This window comes from Orcinus orca, chromosome 14 (genome assembly GCF_937001465.1).
Source record: "Orcinus orca chromosome 14, mOrcOrc1.1, whole genome shotgun sequence".
Lineage (NCBI taxonomy): Eukaryota > Metazoa > Chordata > Mammalia > Artiodactyla > Delphinidae > Orcinus > Orcinus orca.
Window position 1 is genome coordinate 79229537 of NC_064572.1, and position 15421 is coordinate 79244957.

At 40.1% G+C, this 15421-nt stretch overlaps 1 protein-coding gene across 3 annotated transcripts in view; it reads left to right on the forward strand.

Moving 5' to 3' along the window:
- Window positions 1-15421, forward strand: part of INPP5F (inositol polyphosphate-5-phosphatase F) — a 92726-nt gene that overhangs the window by 13331 nt on the left and 63974 nt on the right. For all 3 annotated transcript variants that reach the window (XM_004265768.4, XM_049697467.1, XM_049697466.1), the window contains exon 2: window positions 6438-6518. In XM_004265768.4, the coding sequence (XP_004265816.1) occupies window positions 6438-6518 (81 nt within the window). The remainder of the gene's footprint in view (window positions 1-6437; window positions 6519-15421) is intronic.

Here is a 15421-nt window from a genome sequence, read left to right on the forward strand (position 1 = left end):
GCAGGGGACATGGGATCGTGCCCGGGTCTGGGAAGATCCCACATGCCGCGGAGCGGCTGGGCCCGTGAGCCATGGCCGCTGAGCCTGCGCGTCTGGAGCCTGTGCTCCGCAACGGGAGGGGCCACAGCAGAGAGAGGCCCGCGTACCGCAAAAAAAAAAAAAAAAAAAAAATCCTGTAAGTTAGATGGAATTCCCGCTTATGAAAGAGGGACCTGAAGTTTTGAAAGGGGTTCCAAGACTGCAGTAGAGCTGGGACTTTTCACTCAGGACATGGAACGCAGGCTGTGCCCATGTCACTCAGAATCTCTTGACTCTGTCCAGCCTTACAGTTGCAGATTTGGAACCAGGTCACCCTCGTGCACACTCCTGTCACCTGGATCTCTGGCTTTAGGCTTGCCTTCTCCCATCCATCCTCTGCATACTAGCCCCAGTGTTCAATCTGAAATGCAAATCTGCCCTCTCTGGAGGAAATGTCTCCTGAATTTACTGCCTGTGGGCCTCCTGAGTTGGTCCCTGTTTGGTTTTTCAGCCTCATTCTTACAGCTTCCTGCCTTTTACCTTAAGGGTTTACAGTACCAAACCGTTTAGAGTCCTCCTTGCATTCAGTAAATATTTGAGTGCCTGTTATGTGTTATACAGTCTGCTGCATGTGGGCCTGCCCAGGGCTTTTCTCATGATCTAGATGGAGGAGGTCTTGGCTCTGGACAAGGATAGTGGCCACGGGGATGGAGAGAAGTGAAACATTCATCAGATATGAGGAGGTAGAATCAACAGGACTTGGTGAGGAAGAAAGCTGTTTTTTTTTTTGGCCGCATCATGCAGCTTGTGGGATCTCAGTTCCCCAACCAGGGACTGAACCCACGCCACAGCAGTGAAGATCTGGAATCCTAACCACTAGGTCACCAGGGAACTCCCAGGAAGAAAGCATTTTGAATGTCTCCCAGGTTCTGGCTTGTGTGGCTGGAATGATGGTGGTGAGCTGAAAGCCCCATACGAACTTAAAATGAGAGCATGATGTCTGAGTAGTTACACATGGTAGGGAAACTTATGGTGTTAGAGGTAGGATAGAGCCCTGGACTGAGAGTGGGATATGGGGTTTTGATTTTAACAAGCTGTGTAGTTAATATTGGACACTTTACCTCTGCCAGCCATGATATCTTTATTTGAAATAGAGCAGATGACTTTAACTTTGTTAGTTCAAATACTGAACCCTTCTAATGTGATTCAGTGCAAATTATCTGACTCCAGCCTGCTTCTGCATTCTGTGTCGTTCGTTCATTTGTCTGTTCAGCATTTGGAGCCTGCTGTATATCATGCACTTGGGACGTAAAGCTAAATGAGATCAGGTCTCCATGAATTTTCTGTTCTTGATGAGCTTCCTGTTCAGTCAGGGAGACAGGCAAGTCAGTAATTAGGTGCATTAAACCAAAATGAGATGCCACGATGCGTATACGAGCAGGGTTCAGGGGGATCACAAAAGAGAACCCGATCAGTTCTGCTGGGTGAGTGGAATGGGGAATGTGTCAGGGAACACCAGTGACCCTTGTTCTGAGTCTGGAATGAACAGCATGCCGAAGTGGGTGGGGAGCAGCATTCCAGGCCCAGCCTGTGCACACTTCTGGATGACTGTAGGAAGACAAGGATGCTGGGGTGGGGAGGCGGGAGGAGGGTAGACAGGAGGAGCCCACGCTGGGCCTTGAGAGCCTTTCCAAGGAATTTGGACTTTGTTTCTCAGGCTCTGGGGGGTCGGAGAAGACATATGACTGGATTAACAATGTTCTATGTTGTATGTATTTTTTTCATGCCTAATGTATTTCTTTTACAATATCAATGTTAGACAAACTAGACTTTAGGGCAAAGAGCATTATTTGAAATAAAGGCAGTTATTACATCCTGATAAATGGAGCAATTCACCAGGAAGATATAATAATCCTGAATCTGTATGTGCCTGACAACATAGTCTGAAAAAATATGAGGCAAAAATTAAGAAGGAAGAGTACACAAAGCATGAGATTTAAAAAAAAAAAGAACCCTGTCAAAGTATTAGGCTAAGCAGTCAAAACATTAGCAAGTACATAGAGCAGTTGAATAAAATAATAAAGTTGATAATGAGCCCTCACCCCAGAGTTGAATAGTGTATTCAAATGTTTGAAGTAAGAAATACTTTTAAAAGCATGACTTGAACAGACATATATGTATATACCTATAACTTCAGAAGCAAGAGTTTTGTCAAGTGTTTCCCCTTACATGGTACAGTTTTTCTCTTTTCTGTTTCTTTGCTGTTAGTGCTGGTCTCGTTGTACAAAATTGATATAATGACCCACCAACGGATTGAATTGACACCCTTTTTCTTGAAAACGCTAAGAAAATATACGTGCTTTTCAGGTACACACAGAACATTTGCAAACTGGCTTTCTGGATTCCCCTCCCCACACCAAGCGTGTGGTACTCCTCTTGTTCTGCCTCTTGTCCTTCCCCCGCTAAAGCAAAGATGACTTTGACTCCTATTTTTACTGAGTCAAGGCCATACGATACATCCATCTGCTTCTCATCTCCATTTCTATATTTAGCCTTTTCATCTTTTCTTCTAGACTTAGAAGAAAGTAATATCTTTCATTTCCTAGGTTAACTTTTACACCTGTACTTTTGATTTCATTTTGTTTTCTTTTCCTCCTTAAATAGCTCCTGGTTTTTATGCCTAGACATTTCTCCTTGACCACCCTATCATGAACTCAGTCTTAATGGCCTAACTAGTTCTCTCTCAAATAACCTCAAAGATTATTAGTGGCTATTATTTTTATTTTTATTTATTTATTTCTTTATGTGTGCCGGGTCTTAGTTGCGGCACACGGGATCTTTTTTTTTTTAGTTGCGTCACGCGGGATCTAGTTCCCTGACCAGGGGTCGAACCCGGCCCCCCTGCATTGGGAGCGCAGAGTCTCAACCACTGGACCACCAGGGAAGTCCCAGTGACTATTATTTTTAGTCGTTAGACCGCAAAACTTAGTCATCTTTATAGTTTTTTTTTTAAGTGAAATTTTAATTTTCTTGAATGGCTGCTATAGTCACATGGTTCAAAATGCCAAGGTGCAAAAGGGTATTACTGAGTTAGGAGGTTCTCGCCCACCTTTTCTCCTGCTGCTGTATAGCCTGCTTTTTCTTCCTTCCTCCTTCTTACTCAACTATGTCCTCATCTTATCCCTCTCAAGAGAAGATAGACGTTTCACTGTCATTTCAAAATTCACCCTCTTCCTGTCCTTTGTGTAGCTTCCTTTGGGGTGTTTCATGTTAATCTCCTTTTGTACATTCTTCACCTACTGCCCACCCTGCTCCCCAGGCTACCATATCCTTTCAAGCCAAGGCTCTTGTGATAAATAACCTTCTAGCTCCTTTTCCTGCTCGCAGTCTCCACCCCCGTTCAGTGCTGTCACCTAATCCCTGGCTGCAGTCTTGTTTTACTTTTGTCATTGTCTGCCTGCCAAGGCCTCCAGGAAGTAAGGCTCATTAGTCTTTTATTCAGGTCTCTCCTTATTGGCCTCAGTTTACTTTTTCCAGTCTTATCAATAAAGATCTCCACGATACTAACGATACTCATTGGTCTTCTGATCTATACTGTTTGCTCCTTTATTTTTATATCTTAGCCTGATAACAGTGCCTGGTTCTTGGAAGGTACTTGATAAGTGTTTCCCCAGTGAAGGGACAGTTTCCAAAACAAACCTTGTACTTTCTTTCCGCTGCATTATTTTTCTTTCTGATTTCCTTATGCTTGAAGTTCCACTTCCTCTATGTAACTGTCCATGACTGTTTTAGCTCTAACTTTTTCATCCTCCTCCATATTCCTAGAGCTCATCTGAAACCCAAGGGATAGAGTCTTAAAACTGTGGTTGTTCATCTGAAGTCAGGGTGGGGTTATGAGTAGTTGGAGCTGTTTCCTTAGCAGGGGCACCTGTGTTGGCAGATGTTGAGATTTGGCCTGCCTGACAGGGATTCTGGTTATTTGAAAAGAAATCAGGGTACTTTTAGTTTGTACACCAACATGAATTCCAGAGTTAGAGTTAGATTTTTATAAATTAATAAATACATAATTGATAATGGGTAAGGAACAACTTAGATAATATGATAAGCGAAAAAATAATGAAAAAACAGATTTGTATAAAAATTTAAAACTGAAAATATTTACAAACACGTCAAAGAGTTGATGTTCTTAATATAAAAAGAATTCGTAAATCAATAAGGAACATAAAGAAAAATTGTTAGAGGATATGAATAAGAAAATCATAGAAGAAGAAACATAAGCAGTCAGTTTTATAATTAAATGTTTAATCTTACCAGCAATGAAAAGAAAATAAACATCATTTAGGCAATGGATGCCATCAAATTAGCAAAATTTAAAAAGAAATTCTAAATGATGGCAAAGCATAAGAAGCATTTTCATATGCTTCTGGCAGAAATCTAACTTGGTGCGTAACCTTTGCAGAAAGCACTTTGGTAATATTTGAAAGCTTTCATTTTTTTTTAATGTTTTCACCTATTAATTTCATTCCTAGGAACTGTTCTAAAGCTATTAATTAGGGAAATAAAGTATTTGCATAATGTTCATCATTGATCACAGTATTGTTTATAATAGAGAAAAATTGGAAATCACTTAAATGTCTAAGAGTGAGGAAGTGCTTCCTTAAGTGGAAAATTAGCCATGAAGTTATAATTTTGGAGAATATTTTAAAGATGTGAGAAAATACGAAATGGTATAAGAAAAATTAACATATAGTCTTGTGTTTGCAATATTGCAGTTGGATATGCACACAGACATATGTGAAATGTAGCAAAATAATGTTATCTCTGGGTGGCGGGATGGAAGTGATAAAATATTTTTTCCAATTTTATACAGTATTTATAATAAGAATGCATGTTATTTAAAATGTAAATATTGTCTTACTGATTAGTTCCATATATAAATTCTGAGGGAGGCACTGTAGTTGGATGGTTAAGAGCACAGGCCATGAGTCATGCAGACCTGGCTTTGAATTGCAGCTCTGCCCTTGATCCGTTGTATGACATGGCCACTTTAATTTTCTAAGGCTCCATTTCCTCATCTGTGAATTGGGACTCCTAATACCTAACTCATAGAATTGTTAGGGTTAGAAATGATAATGTGTATAACAGCCTTTAAAAAAATTAATTCCCTATTTTACTTTAATTCTTGAAATAAAAACAGAAGGTAACTTCTTTTTGCCTCCCATTGACTGTATCATTAACAACAGAGATGTTCAAGATACAATAGTCAAAAACTCTTCTGTAATTACCCACATGTGTTACAGATTGATTATACATTTCATTAAAATAGAATTTAAATGGTAATAACTAAAATGTAATTTAAATTTTCTGCTAAGAGAAATGCTGTTTTCATTCTTGCTAATTTTTTCCTGCTATTGAACCACCACTAATGTTACCTTTATCTCCATGGATATAACAGCCTTTTGTAGCCTGGGTTCCACAACAGAATTATGCCCTAATGTCCTCAGGCATCCTTTGCATGTAATGAATTAGCTTCTCTTCTGTGTGTCTAGAATGGTACAAACTATGTACCGTCCTTGGGAGAATTGAGAAAACAGTCATCCAAATCATTGTCTTGTTCTGTGGTTCAGATGAGGAACCCTGATTGGATGCCTGGCACATATTAGGCACTCAGTATAAATGGAAGCAATTCCTATTGTTTTTTCCATAGAAGTCACATAAAAGAGCACTTGCCTTCTGGGTTTCTTTGCTTGGTGTTAGCTTCTTTGGGAAAAGGTAAGTGCACATCTCTGTGGTGGTTTCTCAGGCCTTGTCTTTGGATCTGGGACTGGCCATGGCGACAGCACCTTGGATAACTCCTCTTGTTTGCCCTCTTGTAGTGTACCAGCCTCCTTCCTCCACTGCAGGGCGCCAGAGTACTGCCTCCCATCTGAGTAGAGTTTTAGAATTTCAGTTATCTCCCCATAACTGTCCGTATATTAGAAGGCTTATTCAGGTCGGAATTAATACCTGTCCACAAAGTGCTCGATAGTAATGTATTCAGTTCTGGGTGTTGAAAACTGCTCTTTTGGAAAGCTGATCATTTTTTAATATACTGCTAAAGATACCTTTTTTTTTTAATCGTCTTGTGACATTTCCTGTGACATTTCTTTTTAAAAATTTAAAAATTTTTATACAATTTAAAAAGTTACTTTCCATTTACAGTTATTAGAAAATATTGGCTATATTCACCGTGTTGTAAAATACATCCTTGAGTCTATCTTACACCCAACAGTTTGTACCTCCCACTCCCTCACCCTTATATTGCCCCTTCTCCCTTCCCTCTCCTCACTGGTAACCACTAGTTTGTTCTCTATAAAGATACTGTTTTAATATGTTTTCTGATGAATATGTTTTCATGATTGCTTCTTATTTTATTTTAGCTACTGATCTACTTCTTGCCTGGAATCCCATTTGTCTGGGGTTGGTAGAAGGTGTTATTGGCAAAATTCAGCTTCACTCAGGTATGTTTCTGTAAACTCCTTAAACTTGTCAAATTTAATGTGGCATTCTATGACATTTTCTTCTTTGAGGATAAATGTAGATTCTGTAATGGCTTTGATTCCTTTACCTTAATTTTGGGTCTGCCCAAAGTGGGTATATTTCCATATAAGTGAAACAAAAATACAAGCATACCTCATTTTATTGTCCTTTGCAGATATTGCGTTTTTTTACAAATTGAAGGTTTATGGCAACCTGGCATCAAACAAATATATTGGTGCCGTTTTTCCAGCAGCATTTGCTCACTTCATGTCTCTGTGTCACATTTAGGTAATTCTTGCAATATTTCAAACTTTATATTTGTTATGGTGATCTGTGATAAGTGATCTTTGTTACTACTACAACTCACTGAAGGCTCAGATGATGGTTAACAGTTTTTAGCAAGAAAGTATTTTATTGTTTTTTGCTTGTTTGTTTGTTTTGGCTGTGCCATGCGGCATGTGGTACCTTAGTTCCCCCACCAGGGATCAAACCTGCGCCCCCTGCAGTGGAAGCATAGAGTCTTAACCACTGGACTGCCAGGGAAGTCCCAATAAAGTTTTTTTTTTAATTGAAATATAGTTGATTTACAGTGTTGTGTTACTTTCTGGTGTACAGCAAAGTGATTCAGTTATACATGTATGTATTTATTTTTCATATTCTTTTCCATTGTGGTTTATTACAGGATATTGAATATAATTCTCTGTGCTATACAGTAGGACCTTGTTGATTATCTATTTTATATATAGTAGTTTGTATCTGCTAATCCCAAACTCCTAATTTATCCCTCCCCTCCCCCTTTCCCTTTGGTAACCATAAGTTTGTTTTCTATGTCTGTGAGTCTTTCTCTGTTTCATAAATAAGTTTTTTTTTTTTTTCCGGCCACGCCACGCAACTTGCAGGATCTTAGTTCTCTGACCAGGAATTGAACCTGGGCCCTGGCAGTGAAAGCGCCGAGTCCTAACCACGGGACCACCAGGGAATTCCCTTGTGTCATATTTTAGATTCCACATATAAGTGATATCATATGGTATTTGTCTTTCTCTTTCTGACTTACTTCACTTAGTATGATAATCTCTAGGTCCGTCCATGTTGCTGCAAATGGCATTATTTCATTCTTTTTTTATGGATGAGTAATATTCCATTGTATTGATTTTTTTTAAAAAAAATATATAATCATATATGTATATACATATCACATCTTCATTATCCATTCATCTGTTCATGGACATTTAGGTTGTTTCCATGTCTTGGTTATTGTAAATAGTGCTGCTATGAACATTGGGGTGCATGTATCTTTTTGAATTATAGTTTTCTCCAAATATATGCCCAGGAGTGGGATTTCTGGATCATGTGGCAACTCTAGTTTTTTAGGGAACCTCCATACTGTTTTCCATAGTGACTGCACCAATTTACATTCCCACCAACAGCATAGGACGGTTCCCTTTTTTCCACACCCTCTCCAACGTTTGCTATTTGTAGACTTTTTAATGATGGCCATTCTGACCAGTGTGAGGTGGTACCTCATTGTAGTTTTGATTTTCATTTCTCTAATAATTAGCGATGATGAGCATCTTTTCATGTATCTGTTGGCCGTCTGTTTGTCTTCTTTGGAGAAATGTCTACTTAGGTCTTTTGCCCATTTTTTGATTGGGTTGTTTGTTCTTTTGTCATTGAGTTGTATGAGCTGTTTGTATATTTTGGAAATTAAGCGCTTGTCAGTCACATGGTTTGCAAAGATTTTCTCCTAGTCTGTAGATTGTCTGTTTGTTTGTTTATGGTTTCCTTTGCTGTGCAAAAGCTTATAGGTTTGGATTAGGTCCCATTTGTTTCTTTTTGCTTTTATTTCTATTGCCTTGGGAGACTGACCTAAGAAAACATTGGTACTATTTATTTCAGAATGCTTTGCCTGTGTTCTCTTGTAGGAGTTTTATGGTGTTATGTCTTATATTTAAGTCTTTAAGCCATTTTGAGTTTATTTTTGTGCATGGTGTGAGGGAGTGTTCTAACTTCATTGATTTATGTGGGCTGCTCAGCTTTCCCAACACCACTTGCTGAAGAGACTGTCTTTTCTCCGCTGTATATTCAGCAAGAAAGTTTTTTTTTTTTTTTTGCGGTACGCGGGCCTCTCACTGTTGTGGCCTCTCCAATTGCGGAGCACAGGCTCCGAACGCGCAGGCTCAGCGGCCATGGCTCACGGGCCCAGCCACTCGGCATCATGTGGGATCTTCCCGGACCGGGGCACGAACCCGTGTCCCCAGCATCAGCAGGCGGACTCTCAACCACTGCGCCACCAGGGAAGCCCAGAAAGTATTTTTAATTAAGGTATGTACATTTTTTAGACATAATGCCAGTCCACTTAATAGACTACAGTTTAGTGTAAACAGCTGTACACTGGGAGACCCAAAAATGTTGTGTGACTCATTTTATTTGCTTTATTGCAGTGGTCTGGAACTGAATCCACAGTATCTCCAAGGGATGCCCAAAAAGCTTTAGAGAAAGGGGGGCATAATATTAAAATCCTTTCTTCCTCTTAAAAAAAACCCCACAAGCTATTAAATGCCTGTTTTTAGGAATTGTATCACAAACTGTGCTAGTCGGTGGAATACAATAATGAGCAATAACTGACCTGTTCCCACCATGAGCGGAGCTTATGGTTTAAGAGGGAAGTTAGACATTAGTGAGTAATCCTTGAAATAAATGTATAATTATTTGTGAATTGTGTTAGGTGCTCTGACAGAAAGATATACCAACCACACTGATTTTGAGAGAGAGGACAGTAAGAACAAGGCTGGAAAGGTAGGCAGGTGTCAGACCGGGACTGGTTGGCTTTGGGTTAGCTGTCCATTCCTAATATAGTCAACTCTGGCCAGGGAGGAGTATGGGTCTGTTAGTACACAGTGCAGTCCTTTCCGGGAGCTGTATCCAGGGCGGGCAAATTCATGGAAGCTCTAGATCATTCACTAAGCCCTCCATTTGAAGAACAGGCACCTGTGCTGAGTTCAGAGGGAGTTTTGTTTGTAAGAAGGTAGGTGTTACGTAGGCAGGTCCCAAAAAGTCATGAAAAGGACTGAATGAAATATTTTAAGCACTAAATTTAAATATCTGTTTTTCCTTTGGTAGCAATTTTAATGTGAGTTAAGAGCTATAGGAAGCTTTGCTGTTATTGCTGTGTTATTGGGAGTGTAGCTACCTCTGTAGTGTGCTTTTAAAAATGCTTTAAAAATAAAATTACTGAGCGTTTGGAAGCTAGGTAATTTCTGGATGATATAAAGCACAAATTGCCGGAGACAGTCTAATATTCTTTTGCTAATTCTTGTGGTTATTTTCTGAAATGTGTCATCTATTTTATAGACACGAAAAGCTATTTATCACGGATATGCAGCTTGCTGAAAAACAAGCTGCATTTATCTACCACCTAGATTAAGGAATGAAACATGACGAATGTCTTTGGAGCCCTCACTGCCTTTCTCCAAGTATATCCTCTCCTGCCTTCTTCCCTTCAAGAGAGTCTGTGATTTTGAATATTGTACTTATTCGTCCCTTGATTTTCATTATTGCTGTTGTTACACATATATCCCTCGACAATATGTTGCTGAGCCTTGTGTTTGGGGAATTTTATATAAATGATATTAAGCTGTTTGTGTTCTTCCACTTCTCTCCACTCCCACAACTTGATGCTTTGTGATTTATCCACGTTGATATAGGAAACTTTAGTTCCTTATTTTCACTATTGCATGAATATATCATAATTTGTCCTTTTTTCTGTCATTGGGTAATTTTTGTCATTGTTGTTTGTTTTTTTGCCATTAGAAATAATACCACTGCGAGCATTATTGTACGTTCTGTCTTTGGTAGTTTTAAAATTCTTTCAATACAAAGGAGAAAAGCATTAGACATTGTGTAACATGCTAAGTATTTTAGTCACACTCTCCTACCTGTCCACATTTACATACGTATATCTTTAATTCATTTATATGCTGACAGGATAATTTCACAGTTGAATGTTCTGAGCTAAAATTCATTTTCTATTGTTTAAGTGAAGCTTATGAAACTTTGGAGTTATTTTTCTCCAATTTCAGTTATATCTTGAAACAGTGAATAAATCACTGACATGAGTCAAGAGACCTGAATTCAGGCTGTATTTATTAGCTTTCAGATATAGGAGAAGTTACATAACATCTGTTTCATCTGTTGCTGTGTAAAAGCTGTCCCAAAAGTTAACGCCTTAAAACAACAACGTATAATAGCTCACGATTCTATGGGTCAGCCACGCGGCTCTTCTGCCCTTTTCTTCTGTTGGCTGGGGTCATCCATGTGGCAACATTCAGCTGGGGGTTTGCCTGGGGGCATCTCAGTTTTCCTTCATGTGGCATCTCTGTCCACGTGTCTCATCTCACAAGGCCTCTCCTTGGGGCCTGTCTCTCCTGGATACCTTAGCATCCTTTCAGGGTGCTAAGACGACAAGTTCCAATGTATAAGGGCTTACCAAGCCTCTGCTTGGGTCACTGAGCTTGCTAATATCCCATTGGTCTAAGGAGGTCACACATCCAAACGTAGAACTAACGTGGGAAGGGGCTTCACAAGGGTTTCCATCCCAGGAGGCTGGTTCATTGGGGGCCACAATGCCCCAGAGCCTCTACTTTATAAACTGTAAAACAAGAGTAAAACTAACTGCCCACTTTTTTTCCTTAGGGTATTGTGAATCTCAAATAAGATAATATACCTAAAGGTGCTTAGTAAATTATCACTATTTCATCAATTCTTTGGTTGCAAATACAAACCTATCAGTTTATGCAAACAAATTTTTATTAGGAATTCAAGGGAACAAAACCAAGAAATGGATTTGTTCAGGATCTGAGATTACTTTTGCGGCAGGTGGTATCTGACCACCACTTCCCCCTGTACAGCTCCTACAGTCTTCTCTTCTTTTGGCTGTCTCTGTTTCTGTGTTACATGGGACAGAATTTATGCATTTATGTGGTACTCAAACCAACCTCAGCCCTCAAGCCAACCAACATCTGATGTTCCCTACAACTCCTGGAGACTGACTAGCCATCTAGTTCAGACCCCTACGGAAGAGACTTTTTGGCTTACCTTGAGCCAGGGACCGTCCCTGGTCACAAAGTTCAAACATGCCCACTGCTCTAAGCGGGACAGGCAAGCAAAGCAGGAGGGTTTGTCCTTGGCAGACAACCCAAAGTCATTTCCTACAAGCAATGTACAAATATGTTACTGGCTGATGAGTTTGATGCAGTCAAAGTATGGTCATTAGGAGGTAGCGGAGGTGTGGGCAGTTCCTGTGGTCAGCCCGTTTACATGCACTTTCTCTCCTTGCACCACGTGCCTTTCTTTGGACCAAAAACAAGAAGTTGGTAGGCAGTGTAGATATCTGTTATATAGGATATTTTGGAAGAGGGAAAGGTGGGGAATAGAGTGAACTAGAGAAAAAAATACTAAAAAGAAGTAAAGAAGGGCAGGGAGGGTGTCTCAGTTTTTCACTCTCCTAACCTGTCCCTTTTTTTTTTTTTTTTTTCTTTTTTCTTCCTCCTGCCCCATCACTTCTAAGGTTTGGATGTTAAGAAAGGGTGTGGGGAGGAAGCAAAGGAAAGTTTTTTCTGGGCCCCCTGCTGTTCTTCCCCTCACCCACAAGAGAACTGCAGCCGCACCCTGTGTATCAGTCCACCCCCAGCTCCCACCCCCTGAGCATCCATCTTACTCTTGTCACCTTCTCTTTCTTCATCCTCTGTCCTGGGCATGCCTCGTCTCCTCCCCTCCCTGTGTCCCATTAAAGCTCTTGCTCTGATCACACTACCACCTTGGCCGATGGGCAGTGTGTTCCTGGTATGTGTTGTAACGGAGATAATCACTCCATGTGCATTTTCCTACGGGGGCATCTTACCTTCTGGGGGTAGAAGATGAGGGGAATAAAATGTCTGTACTTAAACTTTTTCTCACTGCTGTTTCCCTCCTACTTAGTCTCTACATATTAATGCACGAATTTTCTTGCCTAGTGAGATGGGAACATAAGTTTACTTGAATAGTTGTCATTGACAGTCTAAAAACGGCGTGGGTGAGCCATGACTGTCATCAAGCTCATGGGATGTAAGCAGTCGTGACTTAGGAACCGTTAGTAGTTGGCTAGGGCTGCTGCAGCAAAGTTCCACAGACTGGGGGGCTTAAATAGAAATTTATTTTCTTGCAGTTCTGGAGGCTTGAAGTCTAAGATCAAGGTTTCATCAGGGTTGATTTCTTCTGAGATCTCTTTCGTTGGCTTGTAGATGTCTGTCTTCTCCTTGTGTCTTCACATCATCTTCACATTGTCTTCTCTCTGTGTAGTGTCTGTCTTCAAATTTCCTCTTATAAGGACACCAGTCGTATTGGATTAGAGCCCTCCCTAATGACCTCATTTAACTTACTTACACCTTTAAAAATCCCACTTTTTAGAATAGGGTCACATTCTGAGGCACTGGGGGTTAGGATTCAAACATATGAATTTTAAGGGAACATAATTCAGCCCTTAACAGGAACCTAACATTCACTGGAAAACTCACTGCAAAAGCATGTCAAAGAGAATTCCCCCCATTGCTTCTGACCCTTTGTTTTACAGTGGAATAGGCCATTCCCCAAATGTCACTGAGTAGGCACTGGCCCCAGCAGTGGACTAACCGTAAGATCACACAGTTGCCTTGGATCAGGTTACTTCATCCAAGCCTCAGTTGCCAACTATAAGACAAAGATGATGACACCTCCTAGATATGTTTATTGTAAGAGTTAATAAAACTTACATGAAGTGCTTAGCATAGCTCCTGTTAATAGTAGGCATTCAATAGATGCTGGCTATTACTAGTTTTTCCTTAGTTTTAAAGGTAACTTAGAGGTGTCACGTATATCACTAGAGAACCACTTAAGTTCTAGCTATATAATTTTGAACAAATTTTAAACTTAGACTTTTTTTCCCAATAATATTAATGTTTACTGAAACTAATGACACTAACATGTCACTAAAAGGTGACATGGTGGGGATTATAAAAAGTAATGTTTTTAGAAGTGAAATATTAGTAGCATTAGTGAAGGTTATATTTTATAATCCATCTGCCCCTTTAGAAAAATGTGTGTTGGAAGAATTTAAAAGTATTATTTGGTTGTGGTATCCTTTGCTGATAATTGCCCTTCCTTTTAGCAAGCTCTGTCCCCAAAATTGTTCTATTAACCCTGGTGCCTAGAAAACAACAATTTAGAACCATTAGCCTTTCTTCAGTTTGGAAGATGTCTTCCCCAGACATATGCAGGCAGGTGGACTTTCAGCCAGGGTCTAATGCAGCCTATTTTTGACAACCTGAAGGTGTCTGACTTTGGTTTGATCACTTGGGATTTATTAAGATGAGGAACAGAAAGTAGAAGGGACATGTAATGTGCTAAATAGATGAAGGAAAAGCAAAGCTTCATGAAAAATCATTGTCTTCTATTCCTTGTAGTGTCCAGGGGGGAGTAAGGATGATAGTCAAACTCTTACCACAGTTGTAATTACACATTAATTTTTTGTTTTCTTCTTTTTCGTTTGTCCTCTTCCACCCATCCTCCTTCCCCAGGGTATAAGCTCCAAGACAGGGGCTGTGTGTGTTTTGCTCACTGCTGTGTCCCCCTGTGCAGTGGCTATTCAAAAATATTCAACAAATAGTTATTTAATAAATATTGACGGAGTGCCTATTATGTGCTGGGGGCTGCAGGATGAACAAAATTCAAAGCTTCCAGGAGCATAGAATCGAAGCCAAGAGATAGACATTAATTACCCCATCAGAATTTTATCATTAAACATAAGCTTCTGAAGAAGAAAAATGTAGGATGTTGTGAAGCACATAGCAGAGGGGCCTGACTGGTGGTAGCAGGGGCTCCTGGATGGAAGGCATCCCTGAGGAAGTGATGTCTGAGTTGAGGACTGAAATGTGTTTTCTCAATCACGGGAGTCTTTTTGCACAGCTGCTAACTCTGCCAACGACTACTTTCCTCTCATTCCCCACCCCTCACCTTGGCCCTGTCCAGATTATCATACTAATATTTCAGGCCTCAACCCAAACACCACTTCCTTAGGGATGCCTTCCATCCAGGAGATAGCTGTATCATCACAGAGCCAGGAAGAGATTGCTCGAGGCTGGAGGCTGTAAATGGATTACACAAACTCTTTAAATTAAAATCTCCAGTAGTCCCCCCCTTATCCGTGGTTTCACTTTCCAAAGTTTCAGTTACCTGCGGTCAGCCATGGTCCGAAAATATTAAATGGAAAATTCCAAACAATTCATAAGTTTTAAATTGCACGCCATCCCGAGCGGTGTGATGAAATCTCACTGTTCTGCTTCCTCCTGCCTGGGATGTGAATCGTCCCTTTGTCCAGCTTATCCACACTGTATGCTATCAGCCCATTAGTCATTTAGTAATCGTTTCAGTTGTCAGATCGACTGTTGAGGTATCACAGTGCTGTGTTCAAGTGATGCTTATTTTACTTAGTAATGATCCCAGTGTTCAAGAAAGAATGTATATATAGGGCTCGGTTCTACCTGTGGGTTCAGGCATCCACTTGGGGTCCTGGAACGTATCCCCGGGGGATACGTGTTTTGAAGACTGAGAAGAGGATAAGCTCGTTAGGGTAAGAAATATCTGAATATAAAATGCAAAAGTATTTTTCCTACAGTATATTCAGAAATAGTTTGAAGAGAGAATTGTCAGGAATCCTGATTAATTTAGCAATAGAGGCTCTTAGGTTAGTAGTAATTAAGTGAATTACTACTCCTAGTATTGAGCAGCTACAGACACAGTTCACTCAAGTCGCTCCCATTCATTCAAGTAGTACACACCATCTGCTGTTTCTTCACTTTTAAAGTGGTGAGGA